Source organism: Sus scrofa, chromosome 11 (assembly GCF_000003025.6).
Source record: "Sus scrofa isolate TJ Tabasco breed Duroc chromosome 11, Sscrofa11.1, whole genome shotgun sequence".
Lineage (NCBI taxonomy): Eukaryota > Metazoa > Chordata > Mammalia > Artiodactyla > Suidae > Sus > Sus scrofa.
The window spans coordinates 9557288-9582681 of record NC_010453.5 but is presented as its reverse complement, the minus strand read 5'-3'; the positions used below and the strand labels follow the sequence as shown (position 1 = coordinate 9582681).

The 25394-nt window shown below is 43.4% G+C and overlaps 1 protein-coding gene across 1 annotated transcript in view; it reads left to right on the top strand.

Moving 5' to 3' along the window:
- STARD13 (StAR related lipid transfer domain containing 13) overlaps positions 1–25394 on the top strand; it is a 220236-nt gene that overhangs the window by 155689 nt on the left and 39153 nt on the right. Inside the window, 2 exon segments of the mRNA XM_021065185.1 lie at positions 2831–2902; positions 6392–6473. Of these exon segments, the coding sequence (XP_020920844.1) occupies positions 2831–2902; positions 6392–6473 (154 nt within the window).

The window sequence follows — 25394 nt, the reverse complement described above, 5'->3', positions numbered from 1 at the left end:
TTCCTTCTTAATTCTCCAGTCATTTTGGCCATTGCCTGGGTAATATGCCCTGAGGAAACCGTTAGCATTTGGCTAATAGGTGTTAGTAGGGACTGTGGGAACCCATGGAAATTGTAAGGGCCTTTTTTTTTTTCTTCTCCAACTCAACTTGATAGGCAAAGTCCCATTTGATAATGGTTAATTATGCCCCCATTATTATGTCTGTTTGCTCTGTCATTAGGTGGTAAACAAGAGTTTGGTTTGCCCTTACACTGAAATATCAAGAGGGGGTGGGGGTGGGGGTGTTTGGTAGACAGTTCAGAAAGAGCAAGTTGGGTGTGGAGAGTGATGGCGAGGAGCCATCCACCATGGCTGGGATGTGGCTTCTCATCTATTATCTAATTGCAGTTTTTGTTGTCTTTTGCCTTGGAGACTTCAAAGCGAAATGCCTACCCCTATGAAAAGTCAGCTTATCTGAGGGTTTGATTTAGTTGGGTTCTGGTTAAGATGTGATTATTCAGGTTTTATGTATGGGGTAGAGTTTCAGTTCATTATCTATGTTGCTCTTTTGAACAAACAACACGAAGTTATCTAGAGAGCCTTTTAAATAAAATCTCCCAGGCTAGCCTGAGCCCTGCTCCACTGCCCAACCAGTCTTAGTTCCAGAAGGAGTGTTTCTGCCCACCCCTCCCCCAGCTCTCTCTCCTCCTCACGCCAGCATCCGACGGAGTGGATGCTCTTTTACAAGCCCCCTTCCTGCTCTCCTTCGAGCTTCCTGTGTGGCAGAGCTCCTGCCTTCCAACTCTCCCCCATTTGCTCTTCATGGTCTGTCCCTCCAGGGCTTTCCTGCTTAAACACTGCACTCTAATAATAGTAAAAGTGATAATAAAATAGAAAAAGGCATGCTCCTCATGTGGTTCACCTAACAGAAATCTGTGCCTTGATGTCTCTAAGACTTGCTGACTCATAACTGTTGCGAGCATGTCCAGAAATTTGATATTTTCTCATCAGTAGCCACTGTAGTATATTGAAGTAGAAAGCAAATAGGAAGCTTGAAAATTGAGAAGGCAACAGCCTATCTCTGACTCAGGAGTAATTCACCATATTTCTCTCCATGTTACAGTCAGAGTGCACCTTTCCTGCTTTCTCTGAAATTCTTGTGTGGTTATCAAAGTGGAAGCCTTCACATAAGAACTCTCAAATGAGTGCTAAATAAAACTTTTGAGACTTAGCAAATAAATGCCCTTTGTACCTTCCAAAGAGAAAACCCAAACTTAGCCAATACCGGACAATCTAGCCAGTTCATTTTGAACTGCACTTGTGGGTCTCATCCCTTCTCATAGAAATGCTGCCACCCTTTATTTTTTTTCCAGTTTGGTGCCCCAGATATTTCTGAATGTTGTGTACAAGGCAGGAACAAGTACCTATTATGTCTCTCCTGGTAGCAGTAATGTAAAAAACCCTCATGTCAGAGAGAGAACTCAAAATTTAGAAATTGTCAGTCTCTGGAATGGCAGTGGATTAGGGGACGCTGAAAGAAGCCGGGCTCTGGGACAGGGGCCGCCACAGGCTCTGTTTCCCAGAATCTCAGCCCATATCCAACCAGATCAGTGGGATGGGCTGTATGCCTTTGCTCTTCCCTTTGGAGCCTGTGGATTATCTGGCCTTCGGTCTCTTTTCCTAACATGGACCAGGTGCTCTGTCATGTCGAACATTATGCTGCAGAGACACTGAGCTTTCACCGTAGACTGCAGTGGCTGGCCAGCGGCTGGTGTTAGCTTGGGTCGTTTGTGTGCAGTGACCCCAAGATCCCCCTGTGCTCTCCAACTCTGGCTACAGAAAAAAATGAACATCCGGGTAAATGGAAATTCAGTGAACTGACGGGGCTCCCTCCCAGCAGCAGAGGAAGAGGCCTGGGTAGAGACCTGTTATAATCAGCTGCTTAATTTTGTTTGGAGAAACTGGACTTTTGACAGATGAACTTCTTTTCCCTTGCGTTCATATTTATCTAGTGGAGTTGTGGTTAGGGAATGGTCCAGGATTCACGAGGTCAAAAAGTGACCTGGTTCACATACTGTAGGCTCTCCCCATCTCCTCCAAAGTTCTCCAAGCAGGTGGTCCCATGCACTCTTGGTATGTCCACACCAAAACTGGTCACCCAAAGGACATGTCAGCCTCTGGGGTTTGGTCCTCACATTCTAGCAGCCCCATCAAACCGTGTTCCTGTTCTAAATAATCACCCTTACACTCTCAGGCTGCACTTCACAGCTGGAAATCATTCGAATGTGCTTGATGAATGAACATCTTGTTATAAGGCATTTGGTATTAACGCCATTAGTAAAATTAAATAATCAAACATTGGATTTTTGTAATACCTTTCTTCATGAGAAAACAGATTTTCACAGGCTGCCCAGTTGTATTCGTTCTCTCATTATCCCAAGAGTAAAAGAATAGAGGAATGCGGAATAAATAGACTTAACTTTATCTTTGAAAGTTAAAAAATAAAAAAAATAAAAAAAAAATCATCAGAAATATTTCCTCCTTCTCCCTGGCCTCCTGGTTCCCAAGTATATAAATAAGACATTTTTCCCTGCCTGAAACTCAGCCTTTGTGTTCCGTAATCTGTGGTTTTGTTATTATCCAAATGCTTATGGATCCACATGGAAGATAGTTTAGCAGGTAACAAGTACCTTTGTGATACTTGCTCATTTCTGGGTAGGCCTTTTTATGAAGCTTACTTGAGAACAGTTTTGCTTTGTGATAACATGTCCAGCACTCGCCAGTTCCTCGCTGATCGAGGAGGTAGAGGTGGTCAGTAAACTCACACGTTTCCCTTCCTTGTGTTTTTCAGAAATTGAGGCAAAGGAAGCATGCGACTGGCTCCGTGCTGCCGGGTTCCCGCAGTATGCTCAGTTGTACGAGGGTAGGTTAGGCTTTTCGTCTGTCTTTATAAAGAGAATAAATTTAAATAATATCCTGTAGTATGTTCTGGCTTCCAAGTCTTTTCTCAACCATTTTTTTCCTTACTTCTTCACTCCACTTTTGCGACACCTGGAGCTTATGCTGATGCCTACTTAAGACTAAGGCTTGCTTCTGCCCCTAGCTTTTTCTTTACTTTTTGCTGTGCACTCTCTGCTTCTCACTTCTTTACCACCCATCCCAACTCTGCCTTTTCCTTCAAGGATTCTGGCATCAGGAGCTTTTCTGCACCTCCTTCCTTGTTCTTTTCCTTTTCCGTCACTGTGCTTAGTTTTCTTGAAAGTACAATCAATGAATTGTTGATACATTTCCTGGACAATCACAACACTCATTATCTGGAGACTTTTCTTGAGCTCTGTTTACATGAAAATGTTTAAACTGTAATACAGATCAGATGTTATTTTTCAGGGTTTTAAGTAAAATGCTTTTAGTGCCAGCATCATACATCCTTTCATTGGTATTTTAATTGACAGTTAATAATATTACTCTCCTAGATCTTAACTTGCCCCTAAAATTATAACCAAAGCATCTACTTCTTGGATAGTCCTAATAAATAATGAATTAGTCAGGATCCCAGCAGTAAGCACATGGCACATTCAGGACAACCCAAGGAGGATTTTATTTCTAGAGGTGTTCATTACAAAGATGTGGACTACAAGGACCAGTCCGGAGCCCAGAACTTACAGCAGCAGAGCTATCACTACCATAGGCCCAAGGCCATATACAGAGGGAGAGGGTGCCAGAGCCCAGAAGGAGAGAGCATCTCAGAGCAGGCCCTTGCAGTGGAGCACACTGCTTATGACGGGCAGCCTCTGGAGAGAACCAGGAGGGGACGTGTCCTGAGCTCACAGCCCTGCCTCCTTCCGGCTCCAGCCACGGCTTCCCACTGGTCAAACACAAAAGGAAGCAGAGGACATGGGTCCCCTTGGATGCTATCGACACAGCTGGGGCTCAAAGCAGGATACAGAAAAGTGGAACATGGATCTTGAGAGCTAAACAGAGGGTATGTAGTATACCAAACAGTAGAGACTTCTATTTTGATGGCATAAAATTTATGGAGTATGGAAAGAAGCAACAAAATTAACCCTTACGCATTGGTGAATCTCATCTATGCACCTAGAAACTCAGTTTTATATTGGGGGGGAAAAAAAAAAAACCAACAACCAAACAAAAAAACCTGCTTCTTCTGTCAATAAATGCTCTGAGGGTAAAGGAAAACATATGTCTGAATGTGCCTCGAAGTCTAGAATCTCTGATAAAAGCTTTCATAAACTCATGGCCTTTTAGACAAGGAGGAGTGTCTTCTGGTTTTGGTCTAAGCAACCTTATTCCTGCCCCCCAACTACCAGTTCACTGATTATGAGACAGAGGTCCCAAAAGGTTAAGTAACTTTAACAAGATTATAGGATAGAAGAGTCAGAATTAAAATCCCAGTCTCGGAGTTCCCATCGTGGCGCAGTGGTTAATGAATCCGACTAGGAACCATGAGGTTGCGGGTTCCGTCCCTGGCCTCTCTCAGTGGGTTAAGGATCCATCATTGCCATGAGCTGTGGTGTAAGTTGCAGACGCAGCTCGGATCCCATGTTGCTGTGGCTCTGGCGTAGGCTGGTGGCTATAGCTCCAATTCGACCCCTAGCCTGGGAACCTCCATATGCCGCGGGAGCAGCCCAAGAAATCGCAAAAAGACAAAAAAATTAAAAAGAAATTAAAAAATAAATAAATAAATAAAATCCAAGTCTCTTGAGCCTTCATGCAGCATATTTTCTGTTGTAATGTACACCCTCTTTGTACACTCAAAATATTAATGCGTTATAAATGTGAAGAGTCCGTAAATGGCTAAGTAGAGCTATAAGTAAAATGGACCTATCAGATTGTGTTTAAGCCCTATGCATTTAATAAGTGTAATAAGAATGAGAACAGGGAGTTCCCATCGTGGCTCAGTGGAAATGAATCTGACTAGTATCCATGAGGATGCAGGTTTGATCCCTGGCCTTGTTCAGTGGGTTAAGGATCCAGCTTTGCTATGAGCTGTGGGTCTGGTTTTGTTCTGCCTGTGGTGTAGGCTGACAGCTGCAGCTCTGATTCGATTTGATCTCTAGCCTGGGAACTTTCATATGCTATGGGTTGCGGCCCTACAAAAAATTAAAAATAATAATAATTAATACTTAGATGGAACTTACTATGTGACAGGTACTACTCAAAACACTGTACGTATACTATTCGTTTAATATTCACAATACTGTAGGGTAGGTATTATAATTATTACCATCCCCATTTTACAGATGAGGAAGCAGAGGCCCAGTGAAGGTAAAGTGGCTTTCCCACAATATACAGCTGGCGCGTCGCAGAGCCAGGGCTTAAAACCAGAGGAGCTGGGCCTCCTTGTCGCTGTTTCCCACCACTACTCGCACCTCCCTAGCACAGTGGGGTAGTCTCTACATTCTGGCGCTCCCTGGAATTCACTCGCATGACCAGAAGAGGAATTGTTTCTCTTTCCAACTCACGATAAGAAATTTGATATACTGTTAGCTTTATTATGATTGGCAAGTGCCAAGCATAAGGTGAGAAAGAGAAAGAATGGCAGGATGATGATAATGATAGTGGACCAACCTTTTCTGTTAGATTTGACCGTGACCTCTATTCCAATGATCTCCAGATTTTTTTTTTTTCTTTTTAGGACTTCACATGCAGCATATGGAACTTTTCAGGCTAGGGGTTGAATCAGAACTGCAGCTGCAGGCCTACGCCACAGCCATAGCAACACCAGATCCAAGCTGCATCTGCCGCCTAGGCTCAACTTGCAGCAATGCTACATCCTTAATCCACCGAGCAGGGCTAGGGATCAAACCCACATCCTCACAGATACTATGTAAGGTTCTTAACATACTGAGCCACAGTGGGAACTCCTGAAATTTCTCCCTTTTTCTAGACAGAACCAGTTGTTGGAGTATTTAGCTGATACTCCAGGGTGACTCAAGATTTTTCTACAGAGTAAACTATTGAGGCCATTGAGGTTCAGGTATTTTTGGAAACTTCCTTCTTGAAGGAGAATAAAATCAGCCTAACCAAGTAATTTATGAACTGATTAGGATAGCATTGAGCAACCTCCCCCCGAGGTGCATGGTGAGAGTGAAACAGCTCTTCATACAGACAAATCTCTGTGGTCGTGATGAGCTATAAAAATGCAGCCACTTAGTATTCAGTCCTCGCCAAGGTCAAGCACTTGGTTTTTTTCATATTTCATATTTTCTGTACCCTTAAAACCAGTTATTTGGAGAAAAGTGAAATTGTCTGCTGTCTAAACATGACCAGCACACCCATCCATGGGGAGTAACTGCTGTTAAGATTGGTCATGTGTACGTGGCGGCCTGACGATATGGGTGCCCATTCAGATAAAACAAGGCAGGTGAAGCCCTCTGTCTCTTTCTTTCAGACTCACAGTTTCCCATCAACATTGTGGCTGTCAAGAACGATCATGATTTTCTTGAAAAGGACCTTGTAGAACCTCTTTACAGGTAAATCACATGAAGTATTTTTGCTCGTTGCAATTGCTCAGTGTCTAATAGCTATCACTATGTGAAGGGGCCAGTCCAACAACAATTCAGTAAGTATTTATTGAGTACTTACTCTGTGCTCCAAGTCTCTTACAGGGAGCATGATCAGTCCCTGGTTTCATGTAGCTTAAATCCTAGCGGGAGGCTCCAGACAGTAGATTGGGTAAAGAGAAGGTGGGTGAGAGAAAAAGAGAGGGAGAAGGAGAGATTATCTCAGGAGTGTTCAGTGCTATTTTGTACAACAAGACGAGTCTACAGACAGGGATGGGATGGGGTGGGTTAGTGGGAGGAGGCAGCATGGGGGACCACAGCAGGAGGGGCCAGAGCAGGCTCTGGAGGCCTCCAGGAGTATGTCAGACTCGGCTGTATTTTTTGCAAAGACAAGTGATTCTGTCAGTAAACTGGAGAATGTAAGCTCAAGTCGTCATGTCTGCAATCTGGAATGTTTAAGCTTTCACTATACGATAGATGCTATAAGGAGGCAAGAGTGTATGTATGAATAATTCCCTCCCCTCAACGAATGTATAATCTGGGAGTTCCCATAGTGGCTCAGTGGAAACAAATTTGACCAGTATCCATGAGGACGTAGGTTCCATCCTGGCCTTGCTCAGTGGGTTAAGGATCTGGCATTGCCCCGAGCTGTGGTGTAGGTTGCAGATGTGCCTCAGATCTGGCATTTCTGTGGCTGTGGTGTAGGCCAGCGGAAACAGCTCCGATTCGACCCCTAGCCTGGGAACCTCCATATGCCGCAGGTACAGCCTTAAAAAGACAAAAAAAAAAAAAAAAAAAAAAAAGAATGTATAATCTGGTTGGAGAAATCTAATTGAAGACATGAAGCATACATGAACAAATAAAATCATTATAATTTCAGTAATAATAAGAGATTTCAACATAATCAAAATCTCTGCGTGAGGAGACGTGTGTGTCTGTAGGAATTTGAAGTTTCCTGACTAAAGCCCTGGGGAGGGGTCAGAGCTGGAGATAAATATTAGTTACAGGAGATGAGTTACTTTTCCAAGGCTCTAGAACTAGTTATGGGCTCAACTGACCTGAAAATGCAGTCCTCATAACTTGCAGTCCAGCGTTCTTTCTTGTACATTCTGTGTTTGACATAGAAAAGATGGTAGTTTAAGAGGAAAATAATAATGAGGCAAAGGTTTGTCAAGATTGGAGAGACCAATATATGTTAGAATAGTGTGTAAATAATCCTAAGATTATTGATGAATCTTTAGACGCATATGTTTGTGTTTGTGAGCTGGTCACGCTATGTCTTCTTTATGAAGAGAAAATGGACTGGCATTAAGAAATGATCTCTGATGGGGTTCCCATCGTGGCTCAGTGGTCAACGAACCCAACTAGTATCCATGAGGATACGGGTTCAATTCCTGGCCTCCCTCCGTGGGTTAAGGATCCAGCATTGCCATGAGCTGTGGTGTAGGTCACAGATGGCTCCTCGGATCTGACGTGGCTGCGGCTGTGGTGTAGGCCGGCAGCTGCAACTCTGATTCAACCCCTAGCCTGGGAACCTCCATACACTGAGGGTGTGGCCCTAAAAAGACCAAAAGGAAAAAAAAGAAAGAAAAAGATCTTTGTGCAAGGAAAACAATACTGTCGGTTTACTTAAGTGAGCAGAAGAGCGAAGAACTCTTCAAATTACAAATTCAGGGAGTTCCCATCATGGCTCAGTGGTTAACAAATCCGACTAGGAACCTTGAGGTTGTGGGTTCGATCCCTGGCCTTGCTCAGTGGGCTAAGGATCTGGTGTTGCTTTGAGCTCTGGTGTGGGTCGCAGACGCGGCTCAGATCCCGCGTTGCTGTGGCTCTGGTCTGGCTGGCAGCTAGAGCTCCGATTAGACCCTTAGCCTCTGAACCTCCCAGTTCCTGAATTTTTTTTTTTTTTTTTTTTTTGTCTTTTTGCCATTTCTATGGCACAAGCATCCGTAGAAATGGCAAAAAGACAAAAATATATATATATATTCAGGAACTGGGGTTATTTGGACGTGTAAACAAACAGGTACAAAAATGCCATTTGGGAGCATTTACAAGAAGAGTGGATGGTTTGGTTGTGATTCTTTAAGGGCAGTGAATAGAAAAGCAGTGTTTTTCCCTCAGCTTGGCTGATAGACACCCCTCGCCTCCATCCAACTCGGAACTATTCAACCAGCACCTCATCCTGCATTTTCCCTTAGTTTTAACCAAGAGTATTTTTACTAATAAGTTGGCATCTTTTAAAAGAAATAGGTTTTATTTTTAATTGTATCATGTTACAGTATCTTTTTCCCAGTTGAATTTCCTCGCATGCTCGTAGATCTTTATTTGATGATCTCGTTCGGTCTTGTCTTGTTTCTTCCCCAACTTTGAGTAAGATGTAGTTGCTATACGGCGCTGTGTGTGTTGAAGGTGTACAGCGTAATGATTTGACTTAGATCATCATAAAATGTTTACCGCAGTTGGTCCAGTGAACATCCAGCATCTCATACAGATACACCATTAAAGAAATAGGAAAAACACTTTTTTCCTTGTGACTAGAACTCTGAGGATTTACTCTTGAACCACTTTCAGACAGGACATAGCGCAGTGTGAATTATCTTTCTCATGTTGTAATTACGTCTCGACTGAGTTTATACCTGGGATTTTGTACCTTTTGACCACCTTCATCTAGTTTCTCCTTCCCCCCACCTCTGATCGCCACACGTCTGATCGTTTCTTCCTGTAATTTTGTTTGTTTGTTTTTTGGTCTTGTTGTTGTTGTTGTTTGTCTTTTTAGGGCTGCACCTGTGGCATATGGAGGTTCCCAGGCGAGGGCTCCAATGGGAGCTGTAGCCACCAGCCTAGACCACAGCCACAGCCATGCCAGATCCGAGCCACATCTGTGACCTACACCACAGCTCACGGCAACACCAGATCCTTAACCCACTGAGCGAGGCCAGGGATCAAACCCGCGTCCTCACGGATACTAGTTGAGTTCGCTAATCGCCGAGCCACGATGGGAACTCGCTGTTTGTGTTTGAAGTATAATTGACCTACAGCACTGTGTTAGTTCCTGCTACACAACATAGTGATTCTATGTCTCTGTACATTTCAAAATGATCACCATACGTCTAGATGTCACCTCCCCCTCTACAAAGATATTATAGGGTGATCGACTCTGTTCCCCATACTGTACATTTTATGCCTGTGACTCATTTATTTTGTCGTTCTTAATCTCCCTCACCTACATCTCTCTTCGCCGCAGCCCCCTCCCATCTGGCAACCACTTGTTTGTTTTCTGTATCTGTGACTCTTTCTATTTAGATATGTTTGTTTATTTAGGGTTTTTTTTTTTTTTTTGGTTGTGCATACAGCATGTGGAAATTCCTGGGCCAGGGATTGAACACGCACCATAGTAGCAGCCCAAGCCGCTGCAGTGACCATGCTGGGTCCTTAACCCACTGCGCCACAAGAGAACATCTCGTTTTGTTTCACAGATTCTACATATAAGTGAAACCATCCCAATTGAATTTAAAATCTATATTTTCTTTAATTGGAGTCCCCCATGTAAAGTAAAATTCACTATGTTGAATGTACAGTTCTTTGACTTTCGAAAAATGCCTACAGTCATGTAACCAGCACCACAACCAAGATAAAAAAACAACTCCATCACCTAAAAAATCTCCATGATGCATCTTTGCCATCAACCTCCCCCCTCCCCACAACCCTTGGCAACCACTGATCTGGTCTTTGTATCTACAGTTTTATCTTTTCCAGGATGTTATAGAAGTGAAAGCCAACAGTATGTAGCCTTTTGATCCTGGCTTCACTTCACTCAGTACACCTAAGATTCATCCATGTTCTGTGTATCAATCAACAAGATTGACGAGTAGTCGTCCACTGTGGAAATAAAAATAAAACGGTTTATCTGTCCATTCACCAATTGAAGAACATCTGAGTTGTTGCCACTTTGGGTGGCTATAAAGCCACTATAAACGTTCATTTTCAGGTTTTCATGTGAACATAACTTTTCTTTTGAGCAAGTTCTTAAGTATGGGATTGTGGGGTGCAAATTAGATTTTAACCTTTTTTTTTCAGGTTTTTAAAACTATGTGGGGTGAGAAAGTAGACAAGGAAGGAAAGGTTGAAAGACCTAGGGGGAAGTATCTTTCATAATAATAGTATTTATAGCATGTATTAGCTTTACATATGTTTCCAGTTTCTAGGGAACATCTACATTTCTTGGCTGGTGGCTCTTTGTCCATCTCCAAAGTCATCAATGACCTGGCAGTCTTCCCCACATCATACCATTTTGACAGTGCCCCCTGATGTCCACACTGAAGGACCCTTGTGCTTACACTGGGCCCACCTGAATAAGCCAGGATACTCTCCCCATTTTACTTTTCTATTATTATTATCATTAGTTCTTAATAGTTATTTCCCCAATACAATTTTTTTTTTTTGTGACCCAGTTACACATGCATGTACACATTCTATTTTTGTACATTATCAGGCTCCATCATAAGTGACTAGACATCGTTCCCAGGGCTACATGGCAGGATCTCATTGCTAATCCATTCCAAAGGCCATAGTTTGTATCTATTAACCCCAAGTTCCCCAACCACCCCACTCCCCGCCCCTTGGCAACCACAAGTCTGTTCTGCAAGCCCATGATTTTCTTCTCTGTGGAAAGGTTCATTGGTGCCTTATATTAGATTCCAGATATAAGTGATATATGGTATTTGTCTTTCTCTTTCTGACTTAACTTCACTCAGGATGAGAGTCTCTAGTTCCATCCATGTGGCTGCAAATGGCATTATTTTGTTATTTTTTATGGCTGAGTAGTATTCCACTGTGTGTATATACCACATCTTCCTAATCCAGTCATCTGTCAATGGACATCTGGGTTGTTTGCATGTCTTGGCTATTGTGAATAGTGCTTCAGTGAACATGTGGGTTCATGTGTCTTTTTTAAAGAGAGTTTTGTCTGGATATATGCCCAAGAGTGGGATTGCTGGGTCATATGGTAGTTCTATGTATAGATTTCTAAGGTATCTCCATACTGATCTCCATAGTGGTTGTACCAGCTTACATTCCCACCAACAGTGCATGAGGGTTCCCTTTTCTCCACACCCCCCCCAGCATTTGTTATTTGTGGACTTATTAATGATGGCCATTCTGACTGGTGTGAGGTGGTATCTCATGGTGGTTTTGATTTGCATTTCTCTAATGATCAGTGATGTTGAGCATTATTTCATGTGCCTGTTGGCCATGCGTACATCACTTTGGAAAAATGTCTATTCAGGTCTCTTGCCCATTTTTCCATTGGGTTGTCGGCTTTTTTGCTGTTGAGTTGTATAAGTTGCTTATATATTCTAGAGATTAAGCCCTTGTCAGTTGCATCATTTGAAACAATTTTCTCCCATTCTATAAGTTGTCTTTTTGTTTTCTTTTTGGTTTCCTTTGCTGTGAAAAACTTCTCAGTTTGATTAGGTCCCATCGGTTTATTTTTGCTCTTATTTCTGCTGCTTTGGGAAACTGACCTGAGAAAATATTCATAAGGTTAATGTCAGAGAATGTGTTCTCTTCCAGGAGTTCGATGGTGTCTTGTCTTATATTTAAGTCTTTAAGCCATTTTTGTGCATAGTGTGAGGGCGTGTTCTAGTTTCATTGATTTACATGCAGCTGTCCAGGTTTCCCAGTAATACTTGCTGAAAAGACTGTTTTTTTCCCATTTTATGTTCCTGCCTCCTTTGTCAAGGATTAATTGACCATAGGTGTCTGGGTTTATTTCTGGGTTCTCCATTCTGTTCCATTGGTCTATATGTCTGTTTTGGTACCAGTACCACATTGTCTTGATGACTGTGGCTTTGAAGTATTTCTTGAAGTCTGGGAGAGTTATGCCTCCTGCTTGGTTTTTGTTCTTCAGAATTGATTTGGCAATTCTGGGTCTTTTATGGTTCCATATAAATTTTTGGATTGTGTGTTCTAGTTCTGTGAAAAATGTCATGAGTAATTGGATAGGGATTGCCTGACTCTGTAGATTGCTTTGGGTAGTATGGCCATTTTTACAATATTAATTTTTGCAACCTGGGAGCATGGAATATCTTTCTATTTCTTTACATCTTCTTTAATTTCCTTGATTAATGTTTTATAGTTCTCAGCATATAAGTCCTTTACCTCCTTGGTCAGGTGTATTCCCAGTTATTTGATTTTTTGGGGTGTAATTTTAAAAGGTATTATATTTTTGTATTCCTTTTCTACTATTTCATTGTTAGTAAACAGAAATGGGACTGATTTCTGAATGTTAATCTTATATCCTGCCATTTTGCTGAATTTGTTGATCAGTTCAAGCAGTTTTGGGGTTGAGTCCTTTGGGTTTTCTATATATAGTGTCATGTCATCTGCATACAGTGACAGTTTTACCTACAAAACACTCTAACACCAAGTGCCAACAAAGATGTGGAGCAAGTGGAAGTCTCATACACTGTTGCTGGCAATACAAAATGATATAGTCAATTTGGAAAAGTTAGGTGGTTTCTTATAAAGTTAAAATATAAGTATTGCAACTTGCACTTGCCAGCAACAGTGTATGAGACTTTGACTTGCTCCACATCTTTGTTGATACTTGGTGTTAGAGTGTTTTATTTTGTTTTTTGATGCTCTAATAGCTATCTAGTGTTTCCTCATTGTGATTTTAATTTGCATGTCCTTAAGGAGTAATGATGCTGAATGTTTTTTCATGTACGTATTTGCTATTCATTATCTTCTTTGGTAAAGTGCATATTCACATCTTTTGCCCATTTAAAAAATTTTGGTTGTCTTCTTATTGAGTGTTGATATTTTCTGCCAGTTTGTAGCTGGTTTCTTCAGTCTCTTAACAGTGGCGTTTCACAGAAGTTTTTAATTTTATTAGGATCCATTTTATCAATTTTTTCATGTTTTTAAGGTCACACCTGAGTAATTTTGCTTCATGTTAAGGTCACAGCTATTATTTTCTATGTTTTTCTTCTAGAAATGTCAGTTTTGTGTTTTACATGTAAGTGGATCCATTCCAAGTTAATTTTTATAAGATACAAAGTATAGGTCAAGATTCATCTTTTTACATATCAATATCCCATTGATGAAAAGACTGTTCGTTCTTCATTGAATGGCCTTGGCACTTATGTTGTAAATCAGCTGATGATATATGCATGGGTCTATTTCTAGACTCTCTGTTCCATTTATCCATGTGTCTGCTCTTTCATCAATATCACACTTGATTATTTAGCTTTGGGTATGTCTTATATCCAGTACTGTGAGTCCTCCAACTTTGTTCTTCTTTGCCAGGATTGTTTTGGCCATTCTCGTTCCTCTGCCTTTCCATATAAATTTAGAAACAGCTTGTTGGTATCTAAAATCCTACTGGAGTATCGATTTGGATTGTGTTGACTCTATAGATCAGTTTGGGGAGAATTGATACGTTAACAGTATTGAGTCTTCGGATTCATAAACACAGTAAAAGTCTCTATTTAGGTTTCTTTTGATTTTTTTTTTTTTAACCCTGACTCAAAATAGCTTTCAGCAAATGGATAATACACATACTTGAAAGTACTAAGAATTAAGAATTTCATGTTTTGAGGTGCTATTCTAAATAGTACTTTTTTTTATCATTTCAGTCTCCACTTGTTCATTGTAGCATGTGTTTTTTTTTTTTTGGCATATTGTTCATTTGCATCCAGCACTCTTTCTAAACTCACCCATTAGTTGTAGTAGCTTACACATAGATTCTTAAAATTTTTATTTTAAAATATAAACCAAGGATTACATTGTAAACCAAGAAGAAAACCTCTATTACCCATTTTTACATGAGGATTGCAGGAACACACATTGCTTCTGACTGTGCCGTTCTGCTCACTGGATGACGTATGTGCCCCAGTGAGCTAAGTTTTAAATGTCAAATATGTGGGTGGGAAATCCTTATCCACCCACTGCTGTATGTGATCTGAGGCGCCTTGACTAAGCTCTGGACTTTTCCATTCAAGTCTACTGTTTAAAAAAGTGCCTTTCAGACATGTTATAGATAAGCCAGTACAGAAATCACTTCAAGAGTTCCAAGTAATAATACTAGGATGAGCCAGAAAAATCAGGAAGCCTTCTCTGGTAGAGCCCATGACCCATCTCTGATTCAGCTCATGGTGGGATCCATACAGACATACCCCAAAGGCACTACTGCGTAAATATGTGGGAAGGCAACACCACCAGACACCACAGTGCTCTTGATAAGGGCCCAGCTTGCGTAGAAATGGTTAGAGTGGCAGGAGGTTGTTGTAACTGGAATAATTCTTAGGATGGCTCCGTCTCCAAAAATATTATGAAATAAGAAAAGTGTTTGTCTGGAGGTGTATGAGCGTGAGAGTCTCAGGGCATAGAGCAAGAGGGGTAGAACAGAGGCCAAAGGAGTGGTCACAGTGGAGTGCATCTAATTTCGGAGAAGGAGTGGTGATCCATGCCTTGAAGCGAGATCTTAATTCCCGGCTCAGGAAACGAACCTGGGCAGCCTGGGTGACAACCAGGAGTCCCAGCCATTAGATTAGCTAGAGGCTAAAAGCACAACTGCCCTGATTCTTACCCCCTGTTGAAAGCAGGAATGTTTCAAGGAGGCAAAGAGGTAAAAACAGGTGCAAAGTTTATTATTGGAAGCACAGTACAGCTTGTGCGAGGACACACAAAGTAGTCTGAGTACAGAAGGCAGAAGCAGAGCCGTCATACACACCCAAAGGAAGAGTGCAGGTGTGGTGCGGGCATCCTCCTGAAGAGGAGCTCGCCAAGGAGGTGATTTAAATCACTTACACAGGCGGTTCTTCTGGGTCTCTGTTTTCCTTTGGCCAATTACCTTGCTTTATTTTTCTCGCGGGTCTGGCCCAACATGCGTGCGCATCTTTTGACCAAGATGGATCCCAGAGCAAAGGGTTATGGGATGATTATTAGGATATATTATGGCCTGGTGCCCCCTCTCTTTTTGCCCCCTAGAAGTCCTTCTGCGCAGGTGTAGCTGGGGAGGTCCCCTTGAGCCCAGGAGTGAGTGACGTGGTCGTCTTATCTTTCTCCTCCAGCAGAGCTCAGCCCCTGCCATTAACTTTCTCCTTGACGCGTCAAAGGGAAGCAAGGCCCAATTTACTCAGCCTAACAAGTCCCAGCTGAGCCCGTCTTCCTCCTGCCTCAGATTAAAGGAAGCAGGCAGAGTAGGTGGGCAGAGATGGACGGAGCTTCTTTGCCTTCCATAGGAGTTCCTTCAAGACACAGATTTCCTGAAAGCAGGCAGAAGGAAGACCTCCAGCCTGCAGGGAGTGACAGCACTTTTAAAACTTTGAGACTGATGGAGGGTTAATTACTCACCCACTCACACGGTATGTAATGATTCATGCCTAGAGAGCAGTAAGGGGGTATGATTTGATTCGTTTTCTTTCTCATGCACTGCAGACACCGTGATAGAGCTGGTCTCGTGTTTTATTTTTAAACTTGGGGGGCTCCACCTTTCTCATGCATATTTGAAAAGCTGAGCTAACGCAGAATTCTAAAGGGAACCATAGCCAGCGGACGGGTACAATTGTGATACCTCTGCCAGGAAGACAAATGAAGGCAAGAGAGCTGCAGGTCTCCTGTAAATGTTTGGACAGTTTTACTCACCTTTGGTGTTCTGGAAGTTTCTCTCCCGTGTAGACAGACAATTAATATCCTGGGTCCCCAGTTACATTTGGAGAGTTGTTGAACAATGGGAAATTTTTTTGGCTTGGAAAAATAGAGTGTACTCAGGATGTCGACGGCAGGGAGGACCCACGCCTGGCCGGGCACACGTGGACACATAGCCCTCGTTTTCGGGTCTCGGAAACCAGCCAGGTTTGCTGTCTTGAGTGAAGGTGTCATGTTTTATTTTATGGTGACCATGCCTTCGCGTTGCTGCTTCGCCAGTACATGGTGGATGTCTGAAAAGATGTGTTCCTGCAAGTTGGAATGGTGCAGGCTCTGTTATTTTAGCAACCACAATTACAAGTCTGTTTTGATGTTTTGTGATTGAATTCCTAATTGCAAATATTTTCCCCTGTCAGTAATGAAAAGCTAATTGCAAATCTAAGTACCAGGATGAGCTAATTGAAGCTTAGCTATATCAGAACATAGACACAGCCAAGGTATCTCAATACCTTGCAAGATTTGTCACCTTTAAGGCAAATTGCAGCAAATCAAAGCCCCTGAATGAGATTTTTAACACGTGGCGTATTCTATTAGCACTTTGGTTTAGGATATTGGCTCAGACAGCTAACATAGGGCCTTGATGCCCGGGGGGAACCTCTGAATTTCTACTTTGATGTTGGATCTGCCTAACTTAGGTTGTTAATAAATATGAATTATAACATGTATAAAACAGGGCATTCACCTTGTTCAGTACTATCTCATGGAGATCCAGCACTGACTAGGATCAGCATGCACCTGGCACTGCCCTCTGTTTTTAAAAGAATAGCTGGTGACACTGATGAGCCTGTGGGGCAAGGGAGTGAGGGAGAGTGCTAACCAAAATGATTTTTACAGTTTGCCTCTACACACAAAGGCACATATTTGATTTGAGTATGTTAAATAACATTACTAATTACTGAGTCTTTATGAAAATTGATAATGTACTTTAAGTTTTTCCCGTGAAGAATATCACAGAAAATGAACAGTTGTTATACGTTGTGTTGTGCCATGTGATAATCTGTAACTACCAGACTGAAACGTGGATGGCTCCTTGGGAGAAGGATTCAGGGGGTTCCTGATAACACCGTCACTTCCGCCTTGGAAATTCTGAATCTATAAATAAATACAAATCGCAGTAAGCCGCGAGGTGCACCCCAAGCACGACTCTGAGCATTTTACAAAGATGTGCTCATTTAATTCTCATGCCCATTTTACAGATGAGGAAATGGAGGCACAGAGAGGTATGAAATGACTTCCCCAGTTACAACCGGTACATGGCGGTGCTGGGATTCCAAGCCACACAGGCTGCTTCTTGGGTTTTATTAAGAGAGCTTCAATTTAACTTGGAAATCTCAGGGTTAGAAATTCTGGTTGCATTTGTGCCTTCATGGACCTCCAGTTTAAAAAAATATATTAATAATTAAGAGTTGAACGTGCACCTTCTTCTTGAAGAGATGAGAACTGATTTACTGTGGAGTGATGGTGCTTTGTCATGTGTCCCTTGCTTCACTTCATCAAGGTGGTCTCTTGAGGGCCTTCCTTGGCTTTGGAGATAAATAAGACAGACTCCTCACCTTGACATCTCAGGCCAGTGCTGTGCTTCTCACTCCAAGGTGGGGGTAGCATTTCTCCCTGTCTTGAGGCCTGGGAACATTTGTGCTTGTCACAACTGGGGTAGTGCTACTGGCCAGAAATGCTGCAACCTCCCACCGTGCACAAGGCACCCCCCACAATAAGGAATTATCTGACCCCAAATACCCGTAGTGCCTACGGGTTGAGAAATGAGTAAATTATGGTGTACTTGGACACGTCGTGTGATGGATCAGGACAGATGCAGGATAGCTAAGGGGGAGAGGGTTTCGGAGGGAGAGCATCCTGGAAAAATGACCCTTTTAGGCCAGTAGGAGTTACCCAGACTAGAGCATATGAAATTTAATGTGGCTATTTTCAACTTTCACTTTTTTTAAACTAATTTAATATGCAAGAAAGGCATCTTCATTCCCCACCCCCACCTTCACTGCAAACCTCACCCCAGGATGGCCCATATAGAACAGGGGCAGCCATGGGGGACAGGATCAAAAATAGAGAATTGATAGATAAATTAATTTGTACAGAAAACATTGATCTTTGTGTTTTTAAGTGGCCTCTTGCGTAACCTGTTCCACCCAGCTATTCTAAATGACTTCAGGAAGAATATATAGGAAGCTACAAGGAAGAATATACAAGAAGCTACAAACTAGAACAGAGGGCAAAAAAAAAAAGTTTATATTTTTAATGTTATTCACTTCTCTCTACATATTTTTGGATATTTGTATTGCATTATTAAAAACATTAGCAATGTTTGTACAAATGCATTGCGTTGACACATAAATAACGGATGACCACGCCTACCACTGAGTAGTTACTGTGTGTTAAGTAATAAGCACGTTTCATTGATCTCAGTTGATTCGCATAAGAACCTAGGAATAACAGATGCTATCCCTATTGCTGCTATTCAGAGTTAAGGGTGGCTTGAGCAGCTGGGTGGTGGCAACGCCCTTGAGTCAGGGAACAGCCCAAGAAGGAGGCGAGGGGAGTCCAGCCAGGGTCTGAGGAAGGGAAAGTGTGACGAGCCGAGGCGCCTGGGGAGCTGGTGCTGGGTGGGCGCGTCCACGGTGCAGCGGGGCGTGTGCGGGTCTGGAGCTGGACAGAACCCTGAGCTGGAGACCGAGGTGCAAAGTCCTCTGCACAGGAAGGCGGAAAGGTCCCGAGGGTGGGTGAGGTCACCCAGGGGCAGTAAGGGGAGTAGAAGAGGACCAAGACTGAGGGAGGGGGCCCCCGGGTCTGTGGGGCTGGAGGGGGGGAGGAGCCGAGAGACGCCCACCCCGCCCCTCGGAGCCAGGGAGTGAGTAACCGCCCACCCTCCAGTTCCCCTGGGCTGTTTGCTTTCTTGCAGTTTTTGACCCTTTCTCAGAAATCTCTGGTGTGACCCTTGCTTCAACTTGAACTGATTCTCACTAGAGAAATTATCTGGATCAGAATCAACTGTGAACAGTGAAAAGGCTAAGGACACCCGATCCGACTTCTCTGATACAGGCCCATGTACATTTCAACTTTGTCCAAAATCCACAAAGTAAAGAAGCCCAGGAAAACCTGGACTTTTGTTGTTAGCTCTTCCCCCTTGGGCAACCGTGGCTGATGTGTTTTATTGATTTGCCTCTGGAGCTTACACTCTTCCCCCACATCCTCACCATTAGAGTCTGTCACGTCTTTCAGATTCTTTTCCGGGGGTGTCAGGGACAGCACGGTGACTGCAGTTAACAGGGCCGCATTGTGTCTGACCGTTGCTGAGAGTAGATCTTACACAGGCGCGTCACAAGAAAAAAATATTAGTACCTGTGTGGTGGTGGATGTTCACGCAACCTACTGTAATTATTTCACAGTATATGCAAATATCAAATCCTTATGTTGTACACCTCAGACTTGCAGAATGTTTTACGTCAATTGCATCTTAATTGAGAACATATATGATACAAGTCACGTCGTGCCACACGTGCGTCCTCTCCCCCTCCAGCAACACACACACACATACACGCACGCACACGCACACACACACTACTTCATTTCCTTGGCACTGGGAGCTCCACCCTTTCTTAACCACTTCCCACCTCTCAGCGGATGCCCAGGGTCAGTGTAGGGCGTTATGGGCTGGAAGAGGTGCAGCATTTCTGCGCCACAGGACCACATGGTAGGAAAACAGCCAGCAAGGAGGAGGCATGGCCGTCACCGGCTCATCTGTGGCACAGTGACAGCCACTTGCAGACTCCTAATTAGATGCCATTTCTCTCTGGACACCCTAAAGCCATCCTGCTGGATGGCCTGTGATGAAAGGCCCCACCCTGACTGAGTACAGGCCAGACTTGGCTGTTTGGAGCATCTGTTTTATAAACCCTGAGACACACATGGACCTTTCCCAGGCCCCGCGGGGAGGCGCCGCCTTCCCGGAGACGCTCCCTCTGATCCCTGGACCAGGTGACTTGTTTCTGACCTGCTTTGAGGCCATGCCCAGAACTCTGCTAAGCCAAGCCGCGGGGTAGGAACCTTTAGCCTCTGACACCTGAGAGGAGGGTGAGAAGTTCAGACTGCGGCTCTAATCAGAATTGCATGTCAGAGATGAACCCATCACGCTGCTTATTTTTCCTCTCGAGCCTTTCGCAAGATTATTAGAAAAATATCACAGGATACCAGCCTTTAGATCAGCATGGGAGACCTACGACCAGAACAGAGTCTGGCAGTTTCAAAGGGAAATGAGAATTTAAGATCCTAAGAAGGGACGGCTCCTCTGCCTTCGTGTAGGTCAAGTGCAGAAGGCAGCTCGTGTGCCCGGGCACTGGCACGGAGGCAGAGGAGGACCCCTTCAGATGGCCCAGACCTCCCTCCCACGCCTCTGTTCTGCCCACACCTGCCCACCAACGCCCAGCCCCTCAGCAAGCATGCCGCCTTCCCTGGATCTGCTGCTGCCCCCCGGCTCTACCCTCCGGTGTCCTCTCTGTGCCCCCCTCCATGCCCAGGCAGCCTGCACACAGCTCCCCACGCCAGGCATGTTAGCTGGGGGTCTTCTGTGTCTCGTGGGGTGAACCATGACCACAGGTGCCTGGTGCTCTGGCTGCCCTGTGCCAAGCAGCCATTCAATAATTTTGTTAAATTAAACTGGAACCTGGAAGAAAATAACCTGTCAGTTTACAAATCATGTCATCGCTTCTACATGTGAGAGAACATTGTGTGGCGACAGATTATTCATTTTCTTCTCAAAATATGTTAAACCTCTCTCTTTCTGAGCTAGATTCCCAAGGATCCCTCACGCTCAGCCCTTGACTCAGGCTTCTCCAAAACTGCCTGAGATGCCTGCCACACCCGAAAGGCACGCCTTAGGGTTTATATCGTTACTCTTTCTTAAATAATGCATACAACTCCCTAACCGGTCTCTCTGCTCTGTGGCGCTCAGTCTCTGGCTTCCAAGACCAGCTACACCGGGTTGCATCTGATATACTTGCCCAAGTCCCGCTCTTGCACCTCCACCCAGGTCTTGAGCAGGGGAGTTTCCAGGGTTCTGAATGCTCCCTGGATGACTGCTTGAGTTATTACATATCCTCGGTGTATACCGTCTGCATGCATCACCTCAAGGGGATGTCACAAGGGCCCCCCCAGAACTGAAGGCATCCCAGCGTGAGCTTGTGATACTCTCTGTATCCTAGCTCCTGCCGCCTCCCTATTTCACTGTTTTCTGCATTTGATGGCACAGCTGACAATTCTGAAATCCAGAAGTCATCCTCTATTTCTTCCCCCCGCCCCAAGCTTCCACATCACTCAGTCTTTATTTATTTAGGCTTTTTTTGGCCTTTTTTTTTTTTTTTTTTTTTTTGCTATTTCTTTGGGCCGCTCCCTCGGCATATGGAGGTTCCCAGGCTAGGGGTCGAATCGGAGCTGTAGCCACTGGCCTACACCAGAGCCACAGCAACATGGGATCCGAGCCGCGTCTGCAACCTACACCACAGCTCACGGCAACGCCGGATCCTTAACCCACTGAGCAAGGCCAGGGACCGAACCCGCAACCTCATGGTTTCTAGTCGGATTCGTTAACCTCTGCGCCACGACGGGAACTCCCACTCAGAGTCTTTATATGCTCTCACTTTATTTCTGCTCTGCTTTGCCATCCCTCAGCGAAGCCATCATAACCACCTCCTACCCTTTCTTCTTCAGGTCACTCTCCGTCCTGCCCCGGTTGTGTTTCTGCGATGCGGTGGACTTCCATTACCCTAATAGCCCTCAGGAGCCCCTTGTTACCACGATGGCTCCCAACGTCTTCATTTTTGCCGCCCATGATCCAGTCCCTGCCCACGTCCCCACTGATTCCCACTCACATACGAGTGGCTCCTAGACTAAAGCACACCTTGTCATGACTCGGCTTTGCCTGTCATTCTTCTAACACAGGCAGCAAATTTCTCTTGTTCCTTCATAGCTTTGCTCAACTATTGCCGCCTCTGGGAGGTTCCGCCCTGCACATTCAGAGCATGAACTGCTTCTTCTCTTATTCAGCATATTCCCATTCCACACAGGGTTGTGAGGTCCCCAAGGTCCGGGCCCACCTCTTGTTCACCTCTGCATCCTCAGCCTCTCACTTGTTCCGGGTGCGTGGGGCCCACTGTTCTATGAAGCTGCCTTGGCTTCTTCTCTTCTTGTTGACTTTGCCACCAGGACTTCAAGTTCACTCCTAGAACGAGCCTTCGGACTGTTTCTCCTTTATTAACCTCTCTAAAGCCTTCTGAAGACAGCAGCAGAAATTAACAGGTTCTGGTAGCGTGGGTGTTGTGGACAGTCCTTCTGAAAGGGCCCAACTGCTTTGCTTGTGTTGACACGTAAATTTGGTTTGCTCGAAGCGTAGGGTAGACAGCTTTAGCATGCTTCGTGGTTTCCTCTTTCCACGGAAAAGATGGAGAGAAGGAAACTGCCATTGATTGACTAGCCCGTATGAGGTACATGACACAGACCTGTCACTTTCTGGGCTCTTCTAGATTCTCCTTGGGGAGGCAGGGGCAGAGAAAGCGCCGGGCGGGGAGAAGTCCAGCTCTGCTAGCTAACGCACGGTTCCCTTGAGCAAGTGTTTCTCTAGGAGCCCTATTCTCCTCATTTGAGAATAAGAGGGTCAGGTCAAAGGGCCCCTAGCGCCTGTCCTTAGCAAACATTTACTGAGTGGATTCTCTCTGAGCCAGTGCCTGTGCTGGGCATTAGGGATGCAAATAAGGTGCAGCTGTCAGCCTGTTATCATCAGCTAATTCTGTTATTCTGACTATACAAGGTCTACTGTGACTCTTTAAAGTCAGTCACTGCTTGGACCTATGTAGACAAAGTATGTTCAGTTAAAAAAGGAAAAGCTACTGAGACAATCAGGTATAACATTTCCTGCTGGGCCTTATGCAGATGAGAAAAATAAACTATACTTCCTGCCTCAGAAGAGACCCAGTGGGAGACACACCATTCACGCAGCAAAGAAAATCATTTTATGATCAAAATTATTATTCACGCAGGAATAATTTTCTAGGCTACCCATGTTCGACTAACTCACATTATCTGAAGGGTTTTGTATTTATTATTTATCATTAACTTAGAAGGAAACAAATACTTATGCTAAATATTTGTCCTAAATGCAGAGTGGCTGCAATCACAGCAGAATTTTACAGTGGTTTTAATAAAATGCTGTGAAGGCTTCTCATATGTGATATGTTCTTTTACCTGAAGCAGCCAGTCCTTGAAGACGCATCTCCATCTCTCCAGGGTGTGTGTTTCACCCATTCTGTTTTCCTGGAGAGTCTCACCATTGTTTATCTTGTGCACAATAAATATAGGCTGATGCTGCACCATGCTGGGAATGTCTACCTAGTTTTAAACCCCCATAAAGCATGTTTTATCTCTTTTTTCCTCCATCTTAACAAGTCAGCTTTTTTTTTTCAGCTTTATTGAGGTATAATTGACAAATTTATAATATATTTAAAGTATACAACATGGTGTGATAAATGTATACATTGTGAAAGAAAAAGTTAAGTAGCTACATGTATGATATTGGAAATTGTGTCCAGAATTTCTAAGATGTCTTTTTTTAAGAATGATCTTTATTTTTTCCATTATAGCTGGTGTACAGTGTTCTGTCAATCTTCCACTGTACAGCAAGGTGCCCCAGTTACACATATGTGTATATATTCTTTTTTCTCATATTATCATGCTCCACCATAAGTGACTAGATATAGTTCCCAGTGCTATACAGCAGGATCTCATTGCTTATCCATTCCAAAGGCAATAGTTGGCATCTATTAACCCCAAATTCCCAATCCATCCACTCCCTGCCCCTCTGCCTCCCCCTTGGCAACCACAGTCTGTTCTCCAAGTCCATGTTTTTCTTTTTTGTGGAAAGGTTCATTTGTGCCATATATTAGATTCCAGATATAAGTGATGTCATGTGGTATTTGTCTTTCTCTTTCCAACTTACTTTACTTTGAATGAGAATCTCTAGTTCCATCCATGTTGCTGCAGATGGCATTATTTTGTTCTTTTTTATGGCTGAGTAATATTCCAGTGTGTGTGTGTGTGTGTGTATATATATATATATATATATATATATATATATATATATATACACCACATCTTCTTAATCCATCTGTCAGTGGACATTTAGGCTGCCTCCATGTCTTGGCTATTGTGAATAGTGCTGCAGTGAACATGCGGGTGCATGTGTAAGATGTCTTTAATGATATTTCCGTAGATTGACCAATAAGCAAGTAGATTCAGAGCAAGAGAAATACAGATCCCTTTTACAACAGTAGGATCAAAGTCCAAGAAATAAAATGATTTCTATTTTACCATTTTATCAAGTGTAAGGAAGACTACACTTTTAAACAGTGGACTTTTTTAAGAGCAGTTTTAGATTCACGGCAGAATGAAGCACAAAGTACGGAGGTTCTCATATACCATCTGTACCCACATATGCACAGCCTCTCCCACCATTAACATCCCACACAGAGTGGGACAGTGCAACTGGTGAAGCTGCAGTAACACATCATTACCACCCAAAGTCCGTAGTTTGCGTTAGGCTTCTCTCTTGGTCTTGTACATTTCTGTGTATTTTGACAAATGTATACGGTCATGTATCCACCATTATAATATATTGATATCATAATATCATTTCACTTCCCTAAAAATCCTCTCTGCTGTCTATTCATCCCTGTCACCCCCTCCTCCCCACCCCTGGCAACCACTGACCTTTTTATAGTCCCTATAGTTCTGTCTCTTCCATAATGTCATACAGTTGGAATCATATAGTATGTAGCCTTTCAGATTGGCTACATACTGTATGAAACAATGGAATAAGATGCTTATTAAATCCTGGTGTAATGAAAAGTTTAGAATGAAAGGAAAAGGCATCAAAGAATGATAGACATGTGAATAGCATATCTATGGTCATACGAGAGTAAAACCTGAACATCGATTTATCAAAAAATTATGGCCGCTGTATTTATAAGAGGTAAAGAGTGCGAATATGCATGTAGGAGGGTGACGGGTGGGAATGGGTAGTAAAAAAACATTCAATTTTCATAGAACGAATCAGGAGACAATGACTTAAACTGAAAAATCGAGAAGTAACAGCATAAGCGTGTTCAAAGGAAACAGCAA